Below are 16,493 nucleotides of genomic sequence, written 5' to 3' on the forward strand. Positions count from 1 at the left end.
GCTATAGCATTTTATTGATCGTTAATTTATTTTAATTTTTTTTAAATATATTTCATTAATATGCCAGTAAAAAATTATTGAAAGTTTCATCAACAAGCAAAATACATGTCAGGGCACCCTAAAAAGCATCGCCGAGGGAAGCCCACTTTTGAATATCACACAAAAAGTTTCCCAGCTAATCATTTGTGAAGAATTAAATGGGTTCAGAATCTCAAACAAAAATAAAAACAGCAAAAAAAGTCACTTCATTTATTTATAGAATGAGCTCCACAAGTAAATCCCAAATCAAAAGAATACATTTTAGTCAAGAAGAAGATGAAGCACTTCGATTACTTATTCAAAAATATGGTGAAGCTGAATGGGGATTGATTGCATCCGAAATGCCAAATAGATCAGTTCGTCAATGTCGCGAAAGATGGAACAATCACTTAAAGAATTCAATACAGAAGAGGAAATGGAGTCATGAAGAAGATGAGTTATTGAAACTCAAATATTCTGAGCTTGGACCAAAATGGAAATTAATGGAACCATTTTTCCCAGGAAGAACATCAATTAACATACGAAATAGATTCAGTTGTCTTCGTAGATTTAATGAAATATACAATCAAAATATCAACAATTATTATCAAACTCAACCGCAAGAAAGTCCTTCACCTATTTCCTCACCTCAAAGCATTCCTCCTATTAAACAAAATGATATAAAGAACAGCTTTGACGAAGAACAACCAGAATTTTCAGAACAATTTGATGATAATTATTTCGATTGGAATTTTGGTCTGGAATTTTTATATGATTGTTAAATAAATTTAATAAAAATTTTGCGCTTAATACCAATATTTGTCAATTTTTAAAAACATTATTTTTGATAAAATTATGAAAATAACAAAGATTTAATTTAGAAATGGATAATATAAAAGCGGAGAGAAATCAATTACTAAGTTGTCATGAAATCACTTAGAATAACAATTTTTACTTGAATTTAAATCAAAAGAAATCATGAAAACAATATGATACGCATTGAAGCAATAACAAAAAGTGAAATATATTCGTTTTATAGAATGAAATTGCTGAATTAATAAAGTAAGCATTGAGAATATTAATAAAAATTTGTTTCAAATCCATCTATTTTCATCATTTAAAATAATTCATTATTAATTTCTTCAAATATTATCAATTGAAATTTATTCATTTGATTTCGATTGTGTTTTTATTCTTTCTTTTTTATTATGGAAAATCAAAATTTTTGTTATTATAATTATTGCTGCTCCTCTGCAATTGATACCTATTATTTCTTTTTTTTTGATAATATATTACCTTTTTGAGGTTGATTATCTTAATGAATACACAAATTTTTTATTCATAAAACTATAATTTGTAACTTAAATCACCACTAAACTCTGAATTGAAGTGAACTTCCTTCCGAAAATATTAAAGACATTTCATGAAATAAATTCTACAATTTCTCCACATAGGTACAAAAATAACATGTTATCACAGCATTATTTCAATACTCATTTGAAATCATTTAAAAATAAGTCTTTAAAAAGACACATAATATATAGACGTATTGAAAAACTGTCTACCTTGATAAGAATAAAAGTTTAATGAATAAATATTCATTGTACAATATCACACAATGCCTTTTTAAAGAATCTATCGTTTAAAGGCCATCGTTTTTAAAAACTTCCGTTTTGAAGCAATTGCAAAAGTTAAAATCCTTTGCAAATACCTTCTATTGCAAGAATCATTATATATATTTTTCCAAGCAGTTCTTCGAAGTTGTATGAAAGTAAACAGTTTTTTGTGATAAAAACATTACTATAAGATCATCAAAAATATTTTCACTATTTATTCGATATCACCATAACTTTCGCCATTTGGTGTGAAAAGATATGCTTCATTTTTTTGGTGGATTACAACGAACCAAGAAATACCAAGGAGTACAATAAATAGTACTTGCACAACTACGAAAGCAATATTCATTGGATATGGCATAACATCGTCGATGAACTTATAATCTTCTTCAATGCCTGTACCGCCATATTTCTCCATTAAAAACTTTGCATATTTGCTTGAGAACTCAAGATTTGAAGCTAAGTATGAAAGAAAATCTTTGTTCCATGCTTTCAGAGCAAATGAACCTTCATCAGTCATTTTTTCATCGCCTTCATCCCAATGCTTGGTTTCAAACATACCAGATATGTTGGTAATTAAGCAGCACGCTTCAAAAACAAGAAATATGTATACAATTATCTTTCTTGCTTTTTCGAGACATGAGAATCGATAGAAGATAAATGCAATAATTCCGAGAATAAAGCAACCTGCAGAAAATCCTGTTGCCAAACATGCAGTCGCTGTAAGAAGAGCGCAATTTCCTCCAGCTGGTGCAAAATAATGAACTGCAAGATTTGCCCACAAAAAAGAAGCAATACAATATCCAACTGTGTGGGTAATGAAAAATGCAGCTGTTACAGCACAAAGAACAGTCGTACCAATTTTACTCAATTTTGGAAATGACACACAATTTGGTCAAACGATACAACAACGTTATTTCAATACCAACAGAAATTTCTGAAATCAGACGGTTTGTGTCATTTAAGAAAAGTGTTAACATTTTCTCAGAAAATTCAGATTCCCAAATATAATAACGACATTATATTCTATCAGAGGAAAAATTCCGGTTATTTATCGGCTTTTATTCAAAATTGACCATTAATGGTTGGCATTATCTTTTGGAATCTTATCGTCATTAGCCCCCCTCGTTGTATATTTTTCTAATGGTTTCAATGTTTGAGGCTGTGCATTCAAAATAATCAATTGCGCCAATTTTTGCTGCTTCATTAATGATATTTTCATTAATTTTCATTCCTTCTTTTTCTAAATATGTAAAAATTTAATGATTAAAAAATGAAACGCATTTTTCTCCTAATTTTTTTAATTTGTCAATATCTTCAATTTTATTTTCATAAAGATATTTAAAAATTTCATTTCGATGAAACTTAATTGCTGTTTCATCTGCATTTTGAAAAGATGAATGATTTTGTTCACATAAATGAATGATTTCTTCATTTCCGCCTGCAATAATTGATTTGATATATTAATGCATTCATTTTTAGCATCTGTAATATTTTTGTGAAACATTTTGTATAAACAAGTATATCTTTCCTTTTGAAGTATTACTTGGATAATATAATGAACCAATTCCTCCATCTGAATCATGTGCAAATGGTTGGAATGGTGTAATATTTTTAGTTTCTTCAACAAATGATATAGTAATTCCTCCAAATATTTTACCATTGTTATGTGCTAATGAAGTTCTTTTTATTGAGGACTTCTATTCGTTTGATTTTTAGATGATTTTCCTGTTTCATCACCTAATAATATTTTCTTGCCGATATGTTCACCACCAACTTTAATTCAACACATTTATTACCTAACTCATAAAATTTAGCTGCTTCAAGTCATAAATGAACTTGATAATGAAGTGGATCTCCTTCAGCCCAAAATACAATTGAGCCACCATTTTACCATTACTGAATTAATACTTCATTAAATTGTCCAACTAAATTAGAATCTTCATGTGGATTGTTTTGATGAGGTAAGCCTGCATTATGTGGACCCAGAAACCAATATCTGCATAATAGTCACAATATTCATGTTTAGTTTGCTTTGTTAATTCAACAATTGCATCATATTATTTTATAACTATTTTAAGTTCAATGCCAAAATGATCTACAGCTGTTTTGATACATTCGGTATGACCTTCTTCACTTGATTTAAATATATAATCTGGATGAACTTCTGTGGACTCTTTCTCAGGATTTAATTCATTTGGCCATAACATTACTATAAGTATTTTTTGACCTTTTCAGAAATCTTTCACATACATTTGAGTATCCTTTCCAGTTGGACTAACGAAACCAATATCTGCATTTCCTTCATCTTGTTATTCATTATAGAAAAATCAGAAAATGCTTTAAGTACAGGTGGTATTTCATGTAATTCATTTTTATGATCAGAAAATGTAGGTTTATCTTGATTTGAAATTATATCTTTAAATATTTCATAAATGTATCTGATTTAGGTATTGAATTTTGTATTAGTAGAACTTGACGAAGTTTTTCTATTAAATCTTCACCAAAAATAGAAGCAAAATAAGAAGGATGTGGTGAATAAACTACTTGTGGGAATAAATTCGTGGTTCCTTTAGAATATATACCTATACCAATTGTATTAATACCAATTTGATCACATGAATTAACTTGTTCAAGTATTCGTTTATGTTCATTTTTCTTGATATAACCCATCAGCAATTACAAATAATCGAATAACCTGCCGATTTAATTCTTCTAAGATCTAAAGATGCATGAATAGCTGAAGCTAAATCAACATTTCTTTTATTATTTTGTAAAAATGCAAATAATGATTCCCAAATTAGTGATTATTACTTTATGCTCCAAATGTACTTACACCAGAACATAATATATTTGGTGAACCTTCAATAATTAAATCAAAACTTGGTAAATCAATTTGATTGGAGAATCTTATGTTTTCACAAATTTTTTAATTTGATTTTTTTTTTGAAAATGTTTCATGTCACATGTCTATAAATAAAACATGTGAAGTAATTTAACGTCTTTGTAAATTAAAATTACATTATGGTTTTATGCTTCTTAACACTCATTTCTAAAATAATTTTACAATAAATAAACATTTTTAAATTTATTTTCATTTTTATTTTATAGTATTAATTTTTCGTTTATATTGAACTCATTAATTTTCTTCATCATTTATATATTGATTCACATCTTGATTTATTACTTTCGCTTTACTTTTTAAATTTGAATATGTTATTTTACAATTGGCACTTATTTTTTTATTGATTGATAATGAGTTACATGTTAATTAAGTGTAAGTGTGAAAGTTATAGTCTGTGATGTAAATAAGCCACATGTTCTTTGATATTTATACCTCATTATTCATCGTATTGAATGTATTAAATATATTTGATCATATCCATTTAATATCATTATAAAAGTTTTAAAGTTATTTTTAAGACAATGTAATCCATTAATGTTATGTATCATCGAAATATTTTATTTCAAAAGACTCATATAATATTTATAATTATCATTACAAAATGTACAAATATCTAATATTGAAAATTATACTTGTTCAATAAATTTTTCTTCTTGAAAATCTTCGGCAAATGGATCTTCTTCAATATTTATGTTACTTATTCCAGTAGTAAATGTATTCGTCGTTTCGTTTTCATTTTGTTCTGATTTATCATTTTCATAAATTTCTTCTTTTTTATTTCGAATATGTTTCAATAATATAATTAATAATATGATAATGACTATTACTATAACGATTACACAAACAGAAATGATGATAATTGTTGTTTTATTATCGTTATTTTGCTTATCATTATTATCAGTGTAAAACATTGTAAAGAAATTGGAATAATAATTACAATAAGTCGAATAAATAACAATCGTATAATTGTAATAAATAAATTCTGTTTCAATATATGAAAATGTCGAATTATTGATATATAATGAATATGTTTTCGTTTTTGTTTCATAAATAGTTAATGAATGTGTAATTGATAATGTAATTGTTAATGTGTATGAAAATGATAATGAAATATCACTTTGAAGTGATGCAGTAAATGTATTCGAATTAGAAAATGTATTCGATTGACTAAATGAATATAATTCTGATAATGATATTGAATCTGACTGTGCAATGGTATTTGATTGACCAAATGAATGTGTTGGAAGTGGTTCGCATGTTCCTTCTGTGTTGTCTTTATCAACATCTAAACTTCCAAATTTACTTCCTTTATATGTTGCATATGTGATAACACTTGCAAAAACATTATAAAATGCACCTTCACCAATTTCTGGTTCTGAATCTCCATAATAATAAATACATTGAAGATTATAACAATTAACAAATGCCGAACCTCTAATTTCTCTTATTCCATATCCAAGTATTAATAAAGTTAAATTAGAACATAATGAAAAATGCTGAATTTCCAATTGTTGTGACTGAATTTGGAATTGTAATGTTTTTGATTGATGAACATGATGAAAATGCTCCACCACCAATTTCTGTAACATTTTCTCCAATTATAATCGTAACTAAATTAGAACATGACATAAACACATAACCTCCAATATTTGTGACTGAGTTACCAAAATTAACTGAAACAACTGATGACCAATTTGAAAATGAATTACTTGGAATTGAATAAATATTTTCACTGATAATTATATATTTTGTGTTATTTTGATATTGATCAACATCAATAAATTCATTTGAATTTGTGATTGTAAGTGTTGAAGTATTTTCATAAAATATTTGATAAGAGTTCATAAAGAATATAACGAAAACTAAAATATCAACAAAAATATTTTCAGTTTTTTTCTTATCTTTTATTTTCAATGTATATTTGGTCGTCAATATTTTCTGAACTGAAATTGTGTTATTCTGACAAAATTTGATATAAATAACCGAAAATGTAATTGAAAAAATGATGGTTAAATGAAGTAAAACATTCAAAATGTTTGGTCCTTCTTCGTTGTAGTTTCGCATCATCAAAAAATGTGAAAATTCACGTTTTATAGGATATACATCTTCATAAGATTTGTTATATGTTTTATCAAATATACCATTTTTGACAAATATATCAATTTCAAAGTATTTTTCCAAAATGTTTGAAAAATATGTTCTTGGAATTTTTTGTTTGTTATTAAAATTCTGATGTACAACTATTGTAGATTCATTATATGGTATCAAATTTAAAAATAATTTGTTTATCAAAACTTTATAATTATTGTGAAATCTTTTAAATTTTTTGTTCATAATTTCATTAATTAATACATCCCTATCACATTTGTAAGTCATACTTTTCTTGTTTTCGTGGTTTTGTATTTGTAATATTTCTTTTTGAATGATATAAAGTGTAATAAGCTTTGTATCGGTTATAAATCGTTTCATCATGATGGAAATGCTGAACAAAAGAAAGATTCTCATTTTTCAGCTTGTAATATATCTATAGACCTTCACCAATTATACATCGGCTATCTCAAAAGTTTAAAATCTCACGGTTAAACGTTTAAAAGCCTGTTGTTTTATTGTCGTTTTTCAAACCAATTTTGAAAGATTTCTATCGATCTTTTTAAAACGACAATCAAAGAAACAGCTTTATAACATTATAAATTCACTTTTAAATAACATAATGAATATATGTTGTAGAACGGAATTTATGCTTTAATTTGGTGTGCCGTTCATTTATCTAAGATGTTTCCATCATTATAAAATTCATTTTTTTTTAACATCGGCAATTCTGTTATTTCTCGCTTTTAAAGTTTATTATTATATATATATTATAATAAACAAAATATATAGAGCTCTTTATGTCCAAAATCAATTACATTGTATCTTATATTTAAAAGATATTTTTTTATTCTGAGAATAATGAATTCAAGTAAAGTTCATTCCATTTCATTCAAAAGCTTACATTTAATGTATTTACAATCATAATTCAAAATTATTGATTGATGTTCAACAATATATTTAAAGTCAGTGATACTATTTAAACATCATAAAATTCAAAATTTCATATTTATATAAACTAATTCAAAACATTTTACAGTCAAAATGATATTTCGTAATATGATTTCATTTTATTCTATATTACAACACATAATTTTTGTATAAAAATTAAATCAAAAAATGTTTTTTATTACACAGTTTATTCATAGCCAATTGTCTTCATCTTCTTTCACAATATCTTCAACTAAGCTATTTACTTCTTCGATTTGCTTTGTACTTGACGTTGTCGTGTCCTTAAATTGTAACTTTGATTTCGATTTTTCTTTCTTGTTATTACTTTTCACTAAAAATATAACAATTCCAACAATGATCAAAACAAATGCAAATGATCCGCAAATAATTCCAATCAAAGCATTTGTCGTAATTCCATTTGGCGAATTTTCATCGGAAGTGTGAAACATTGTAAAGAAATTGGAATAATAATTACAATAAGTCGAATAAATAACAATCGTATAATTGTAATAAATAAATTCTGTTTCAATATATGAAAATGTCGAATTATTGATATATAATGAATATGTTTTCGTTTTTGTTTCATAAATAGTTAATGAATGTGTAATTGATAATGTAATTGTTAATGTGTATGAAAATGATAATGAAATATCACTTTGAAGTGATGCAGTAAATGTATTCGAATTAGAAAATGAATGTGTTGGAAGTGGTTCGCATGTTCCTTCTGTGTTGTCTTTATCAACATCTAAACTTCCAAATTTACTTCCTTTATATGTTGCATATGTGATAACACTTGTAAAAACATTATAAAATGCACCTTCACCAATTTCTGGTTCTGAATCTCCATAATAATAAATACATTGAAGATTATAACAATTAACAAATGCCGAACCTCTAATTTCTCTTATTCCATATCCAAGTATTAATAAAGTTAAATTAGAACATAATGAAAATGCTGAATTTCCAATTGTTGTGACTGAATTTGGAATTGTAATGTTTTTGATTGATGAACATGATGAAAATGCTCCACCACCAATTTCTGTAACATTTTCTCCAATTATAATCGTAACTAAATTAGAACATGACATAAACACATAACCTCCAATATTTGTGACTGAGTTACCAAAATTAACTGAAACAACTGATGACCAATTTGAAAATGAATTACTTGGAATTGAATAAATATTTTCACTGATAATTATATATTTTGTGTTATTTTGATATTGATCAACATCAATAAATTCATTTGAATTTGTGATTGTAAGTGTTGAAGTATTTTCATAAAATATTTGATAAGAATTCATAAAGAATATAACGAAAACAAAAATATTTTTATGTTTTTTCTTTGCTTTCAATTTATTCATTAAAAAATTGATTTCAAAAAATAAAAAAAATTCCAAAATAAAAAAGTTATACATTAGAACTTGAGCAGTTTCATTGAATTTGAACATTTTCTTCATGAAATTATTATTCATTGAAATTGGTAAATGAGCTTTTAATGAAAAATGATTAAATGTCAAAGAAGAGAATTTGAAACAATGTTTAACATATGATATCGGTAACTTTAATAAAGAGGAATGATGCTGATATTCTTCTGTGATATAATTAAATGTATTTGATTCATTCGCTGATTGCATAATAAATTTTGTGATTTTAATGGATACACACTCTTTGTTATGGGCTGGGATAGGTAAGCATATATGGCCTTTGGATTCTAAAGTGATATAAGGACAATGTTTGAGAGTTTGAGAAATAGATAATTGATCACTAAAAATCGTTGAACCTGAATTTTTTGGAGAGGTTTGTAATGAGCAAAAGAAACACATGGGTAAAACCAGAAAGAAAGAACACATTTGCGAGAAAACTTGAGAAACTTGCTAATAAATCAGTCAAAAACGATACAGAGAGTTTCAACCGCGCCGAGTTTTCGTTGGTTCATTGGTTTAACTTTTGTTGATGCGTGTTTTGTTGTTTTTGCGATCGGAAGCTGTTTACAAAGCTGAAAACGTAATGTTTTTTTTTGAAAAGTGACAGAAAGTTCCCTCATTTCAATTGCAAAAACAACAAAAAAATGAAAGAAAGTGATATCGCTCGAAATAAAGAACGGAATTATGAAAGAAAAACGCTCAAAAAGTTCACTTCTACACAATTAACGTTAATTACTAAGCTTAGTAATTACTTATTGAATTTTGAATGCAAGTTTTGGGGAGTAATCTAAACGGCCGCGTTTTTTTTTAACAACTGGATTATGCTTGCTTAAACTAATAATTTTCTATCATTTTTGTACTGAATCAACCAAGAAATACATATAATCATATATTCATTTCCGCTAACAATTTCACAATTACAATTGAATAGAATCGGAATTATACAAGAATAAGCTTAGCGTTGTTCGATGAGCAAAGCAAACAAAAAAAAATTTTTAAAAAAAGAACTCATTGAGAATAAATAAAATTATTAAAACGTTTTAAAATATTGTGTGCTAGTAAATAAGTTTATTCGTTAATTAAAAATAAGCATACGCTTGATAGAATGCGATGTGTTTTTAAATCAGTTAATGGAGGCAGATCCGCACAACTAAGTGGTGAACTTTTGGATGTAAGCTGTAGTGAATAAGGTGTTTCACTATCCATGCTTTTGTTGACATGTATGTTGAAAAGTATTTGTAATGTAACGAATGAAAAACTACAGAGTTATATCATTATTTTCACAATTATAAGATGATTATATACAGACAAAGTTTTGAATAATCTAACCTCTACAAATACAATAGCATTACAAATATCGATATACAACAACGTTCGGAAGATTCATTACATTTAAAAACGAAGTTTGATCAATAGAACTAATATAACAAAAAAAACATATTGATATTGATTTTGGTGAATATGCAAAATATGTTAATTCTCGGATATTGTAAGGTGCGCACACCCACACACTTCACCTGCAAAAGATGCTCAGCATTACTTTTGTTAATAGGAAGATTAATCACATAATTGTTTCCAGCAAAAATTGATTCTTTTGGTAACAAGAGATCTTATTCTATTTTGTACACGCATGCATGGTATATTGTTTCTCGACTGTTTTATCACATAAATATGCTCATTGAAACAAAAATTTTTTGATGATGGAATAAGTACTTTACAATAACGATACATACTGAATCTCCAGCGGTTTGAATGCCCAAAAAGATGTTTATTATAACTCATAGACGGAAAGAACAAGCTGATATTGAGTTGTATGTCTCTAATTTTATGAAATAAGAGAATTGGTAAGAAAATAAAAATAATAAATCCAAAATCAAATCCAGGTTGCTTTGTCAAGGAATGTCTGTGAATAAAAAACAATACAGTTACATGAAGAAAAATTATAATTTTCGAAAAGTTCACACGACCCCATTGAATAAGACCGTTTAACAAACGGTCTCGCCATATGAAATATTAAAATTTCATGTGTTTTTTTCTTACAATATATTTATTTGTTAATTCCAAATTCATAGCTTACGAATATCCAATTTTCCAATATACAACATTTTTTCTTAAACTGATTTGCTAATTGACCAAAAGAATCATCATTTTTCGTTGCTTCATTAAAATGTTCTATCAAATGTTCCATCGGCTGTATCGTCGGTGTAAACTTGTTAATTTCCTCATTCTTCTGCGGATCAAAAGTGAAACAATTATTTGTATGCTTTACAATGTCAGATGGGGCGGTACTTAAAAATATATTTCGGATTTGAGTGAAATTATTTGGTAATATTAACATCATTAAAGGGGTAATTTGAACCAAAAAGTCAGGGAAATCATGAGCTATAATTAATATATATCTTAATAAAACTTTATACATTAAATTAAAACATTCATCATTTTCTTGTGTATAAATTGTCATGGCGATGAAGTCGGCCGTTAAAATGCATATTGAATCCCAACCGTTTTTATTTGACAACATGTTGATCAAAAAGCGGCTTTGACACATCAATTGAATCCATTGAAATGAAAACGATGGAACCTTTAACGGTCTCAGTTCATGTAACAATTCCGAAAACTTTAATAATAAATCGAAATCTTTGTAGATTAAATCGAAGAAATATAATAAAATTTTATAATATTTTGTCATGTCATAACTGATAACTAAAGAATTACCAGAGATACAAGTCAAAATTGCCGAACATATTATATGGAAATTATTTTTCACCAAAGAATTTTCATTTAATATATTAATAAATTTAATAATTTCATTAAGTTGTCTCTTAAAGAATAATATAACAAAAGCGTTTTCATTATATTTAAGAATTTCTTTAATCATTTCAACGTTTTTGTTTCTCTTTAAACTTCTTAAATAATTCCAAAATCAAATTCGATTCTTTAATATCTTCAATTGGGTCAAATGTTGATATAACTTGAAGTTTCGTTTGTGGCGATAATATAGTTAAAGGTATATCTAATTCGTCGACGATCTTTTGTAAGTCCATATAATATTCTCTTTGAGTTTGATTTGAAGTTTCCATTTTATTAAAAGGTGTTGTTGTTATTAAAGTTAATGAAGAAAGCATTTCGATTGGGTTTACAATTTTTTGTTCGATAATCGTAAAATGTAAAAATCGAATAGCGAAGCCGATTAACTTACAATTAAAAGGTTGTTTGTTTAATGTATTAAAGAAGAATTCATTTAAACCTTTTGTCGATATTAAGTTCAACTTCAAAAATGTACAAAATAAGTTAATGGAAGGTATATTATTATTAAATAAATTTATGATGTACGGTTGAGCACGTTTAGGGAACGATGGCGGAAATTTGTTCACAATTTGATGTAGAAATTCAATGTAAAATATATCGTTATATTGATGTGTTTGTCGTGTCATATATTTCAACATAGTTTTAATTGATGATAAAAACTCGTCAAAAGTCGTTTCTAAAGGTGGGCAATTTTCGAACAAACTCTCGAATGAATTAGAAGTATCTTGTAAGTTAATATTACCTTGCGAAATCTTACTTGATATTATATATGATACTTGACTATTATATATTTCGTATTCTTGATTAGTTTTAATGGTTTTATCTATTAATAAACTTGGTATTGATATCCCGGCTGGTGATAATTGTAATTCATTTAATTCTTGATAAATTAGGATTTGTTCACGTGAAAATTCTTGTTCTGTAGGTGATAATATTGGTGGTAATGAATTAAACTTTTGTTCATATTTAAACTTAATTGATTCCGAATTCAGAGCTTCAGGATTAATTATTAAAATTCAGGCATTTCAAATATATACGAACTTAGAAAAAATTAAAATTGGTTCAAATGTTATAAATATTGAAGAAGGAACTTTTTATAGATTTATTTCATTAATAAGTGTCACAATTCTAAAATCAGCTGAAACTATTGGAAACAATGCATTAATTATTCCTTCATTTTGGAAGTGACTGAGCAGTCACTAAATATATTTTCAAATATTCATATCTTAGTTGCACGCATGAATATGTTTCTATATATATATTTTGTATTTTATGATTGCACAATTACCCTTTATTCAACATAGTTAAACTATTATAGTGATTTAATTACGTTATATTTCACTGATGTCAAAGATCGGAATTATTTACGGATCGATTGCAGCTGTAATAATAAATGTTGGAATTGTTATTTGGCTTGTTAAAAGTAACAAAAGCAACAAAAACAATAAAACGACTAATAAAATACCAAACATGTATTCGACGACATCAAGTTCGAAACTTATTGAAGAAATCATCGAAGATTTCGGAGAAATGGCTAAAGAAGAAGATTATCAATGGATATGAAGGAGCTTAAAATATTTTTCATAAACACTTTCAACAAGTACCAAACTGATTCCATGTCATCTTCAGCATGTGAACGCGCTTTAAATTCATAAAATTCTGTTTTACAAGTAAATTTTATCAAACATGAACGGAATGAATTTTGTATTTATAATAAGCTTCATCATTATGCCAGTCTTATATTTCATCAAATTTTCCAAACAATCCAATTTAGTTTTGAAAAATCACTGAAAAAGAAGTATAATTTGTTGCAGCACATATGGGCACATTCAACGGGGAAATATTTTCATTGTGGAAATAACAAATAATTTAACAGGGACGAAAAAAAATCAACTCATTTACGCCATAGTATTCTTTTACCAATTTAACTTGTTTCATAAAAATTCCAACAGATCAGTTGATATAAACAATTCTGCATGAAATTCAGTCAATTACTATGTATTTCGTTTTATTAATGCATGGTGAAAATCAATCATTTATTCCAGTCCTCTAAATTAATATTATCAAAATCTATATCTTTGAAAAGCTCTTTTCCAATTTGCTTGAATATTTCGTCTGATTTACCTTCAAGCGAAATGTTCATGAAAGTGCTTGCATGTGTTTTGGTCAGGTTAATTTCTACAAGAATCGAGCCATTCCTGTGAGCTTCCCCGGCCATAGATAGAACAGGGTCAACAGTGCAATGTGTTCCGACTAAGATTAAGAGATCGCAATTCGAAATTGCTGATGTTGCATCTTGGCGTTTTTTGTGATCAATAACATCTCCAAAGAAGGCAACATTTGGTCTCAAAACTGATTTGCATAGATCGCATGTGGGACATTCGCCTGTTTGTAAAATTGCTAAGTTATCAACTGGGCGTTTCTTATTGCACTTTTCGCAAAAACCAAAATCATCAACAGCACCGTGAAGTTCAATGACATGGGAGACATCTGATTTGAACATATGTAATCCATCAATATTTTGCGTGATTAATTTTGATACATATCCACGTTGAATTAAATAATGGATAACGTAATGTGTTAATGAAGGATGGAGAATATTTGAAACTTGAAGATTACGTACATTAGCAAGTAATTTCCAACTTGGCTTGGGATTTGAATAAAAATTGTCTATTTTAAGAATAGGAGGAGAAAAAGCTTCCCATAGGCCACTACTGTTATTAGAACGAAAAGTTGGAAGCTGATGAGCGCTAACACCAGCACCTGTGATTATCACAATTCTACCTTTATACTTTTTTATAAGTTCAATAACGCATTCAACAGTGTTGGAAAAATCTGGGATCATCCCAAGATCAGTATCAGAAATCTGGATTTCGAGATTTGAACTAAAGAAAGCCCCCATATTTTATTAGGGCACCCTGTTTTATCTTTGGTCAAATGAATCCCCAATTTAGCTTGTAACACAGTTTTATTTCAAGTAGTGCTATCATAGCCTTAATGAATTAATTCTTCATTCATAGTTGAGTTTCCATAATTGAAGCAGGGAGCCTGATACAACTTTATTAATAAAAAAAAAAGTAAATTATCAATTTTTTTTTAAAGAAAAGTAAATCCTTGCAAGTTGAAAGTTGTCATAATAATAGTTGGAAATTATTCAAATTATTTGAAACAGCACTTATGTTTGTGAAGTTAACTAAATAATTGTGATATTTATACATTTGACACTAATTGAGAACGAAACGATAACAACCGTATGGGATCAAACGAAGTTTTTCAATGGATAACGATCGAAACCGGCCGTCAGGATGGTGGATGGGGTGCCCTAATGTGGCATTCCTATTTTTCCTCAAATTTCCTATCGTTCAAAACTGCAAAATGGAGGGCGTTTTACATCAGGGCCTTGCAATTTCATATTTTCATAACTACACATTCCCATTGGGTGTGACTAGGCTCATCTTATTATCCTCCGAAAATTATAACAAATGGTATAATTTTTTTGACGCCGATCATTTCATGGACTGAAATATGGTCCAATTTTTCGACAAACCTGGTTCATCTGGTGTGAGATTGGTTGTTCAAGAAGTAGTTTGACTATTTCTGTATGACTTTTTTCAGATGCTAAAATAAGAGCTGTCCAAAATAATTTAAATAATTTCCAACTATTATTTTGAAATATAAAATTATTAAAATAAATTTTAAATAAAACAAATAAATATTTTTATCATTAATATCAATTCCTTCTTGTTCAAGAAGTAATTTAACTATTTCTGTATGACCTTTTTGAGATGCTAAAATAAGTGCTGTCTGAAATAATTTAAATTATTTCTAAATATTATTTTAAATTATCAAATTATTAAAATAAATTTCAAACCAAATAAATAAATATCTTTAGCATTAATATCAATTCCTTTTTATTCAAGAAGTAATTTAACAATTTCCATTAATGGATGGTCCAGTAGTAACACCCCCTGAGGGTCAATGTGCCATATGCAGAATGCCTTTGGATGGTCCTTGCGTTGAACATCATCATACTGGTCAAAAAGGTAACTGAACCTTATCGATTCTGGAAGCAAGGAAATTATTTACCAAGAACAGAACTTTATGGGGCAACAGCGAAAGACATGTGTGGAACTTCTTATCCAGATCTATTTGGAGTTGGGGAAGAATTGTTAAATATTCCAATTGTTAATGAAAATGTAGAATTTTATGATTTTGACCTTATACTTGGAGAACCAGAGACAGCAGTTTACGCTAACTTACACAATGAAACTGTTTCAAAACTTATTCTTGAAATGATAAATTCAGATATTTCGCTTGCCTTACGACCAATAGGAAAAACCAATGAATTTGGAATTCCTCTTCGTTTTAACATATAACATGAAACATATTAACTTGTTGAAAATGTGATTGATCAAAACTTTATTGATAAATATTTTGCAGAAATAATATGTTCAAAATTCTCCACAAACATCAAATCAGACGAACTATTATATTTAGGTCAAAGTAAAAATGATATTGATATCGAATTAAAGAGGGAGCAAATCCAAATGAAATTGCCCAAATATTATTCCGTAATTATAACATCATTTAATTATAATTACTATCAGAATTGATTTAGCATAAATACATATATATCGATTTTCACGAGATATTTTTATTTTTATGAATTATTAAAATTTT

At 27.4% G+C, this 16,493-nt stretch overlaps 2 protein-coding genes across 2 annotated transcripts; both read right to left on the minus strand.

Moving 5' to 3' along the window:
- Positions 1–1,848: 1,848 nt before the first annotated feature.
- Positions 1,849–2,193, minus strand: GO595_003216 (uncharacterized protein; the record flags this gene model as incomplete). The annotated part of the gene is made up of 1 exon (XM_067916213.1): positions 1,849–2,193. The coding sequence occupies one exon, from the start codon at positions 2,191–2,193 to the stop codon at positions 1,849–1,851; it is 345 nt and encodes a 114-aa protein (XP_067777017.1).
- An 11,652-nt stretch (positions 2,194–13,845) lies between these two features.
- GO595_003217 (NAD-dependent deacylase) lies at positions 13,846–14,658 on the minus strand (the record flags this gene model as incomplete). Its single annotated transcript, XM_067916214.1, has 1 exon — positions 13,846–14,658. One exon carries the CDS (start codon positions 14,656–14,658, stop codon positions 13,846–13,848), a length of 813 nt encoding a protein of 270 aa, XP_067777018.1.
- Between the last annotated feature and the right edge of the window lie 1,835 nt (positions 14,659–16,493).

This window comes from Histomonas meleagridis (genome assembly GCF_020186115.1).
Source record: "Histomonas meleagridis strain 2922-C6/04-10x chromosome Unknown contig_20, whole genome shotgun sequence".
NCBI classification, from domain to species: domain Eukaryota; phylum Parabasalia; order Tritrichomonadida; family Dientamoebidae; genus Histomonas; species Histomonas meleagridis.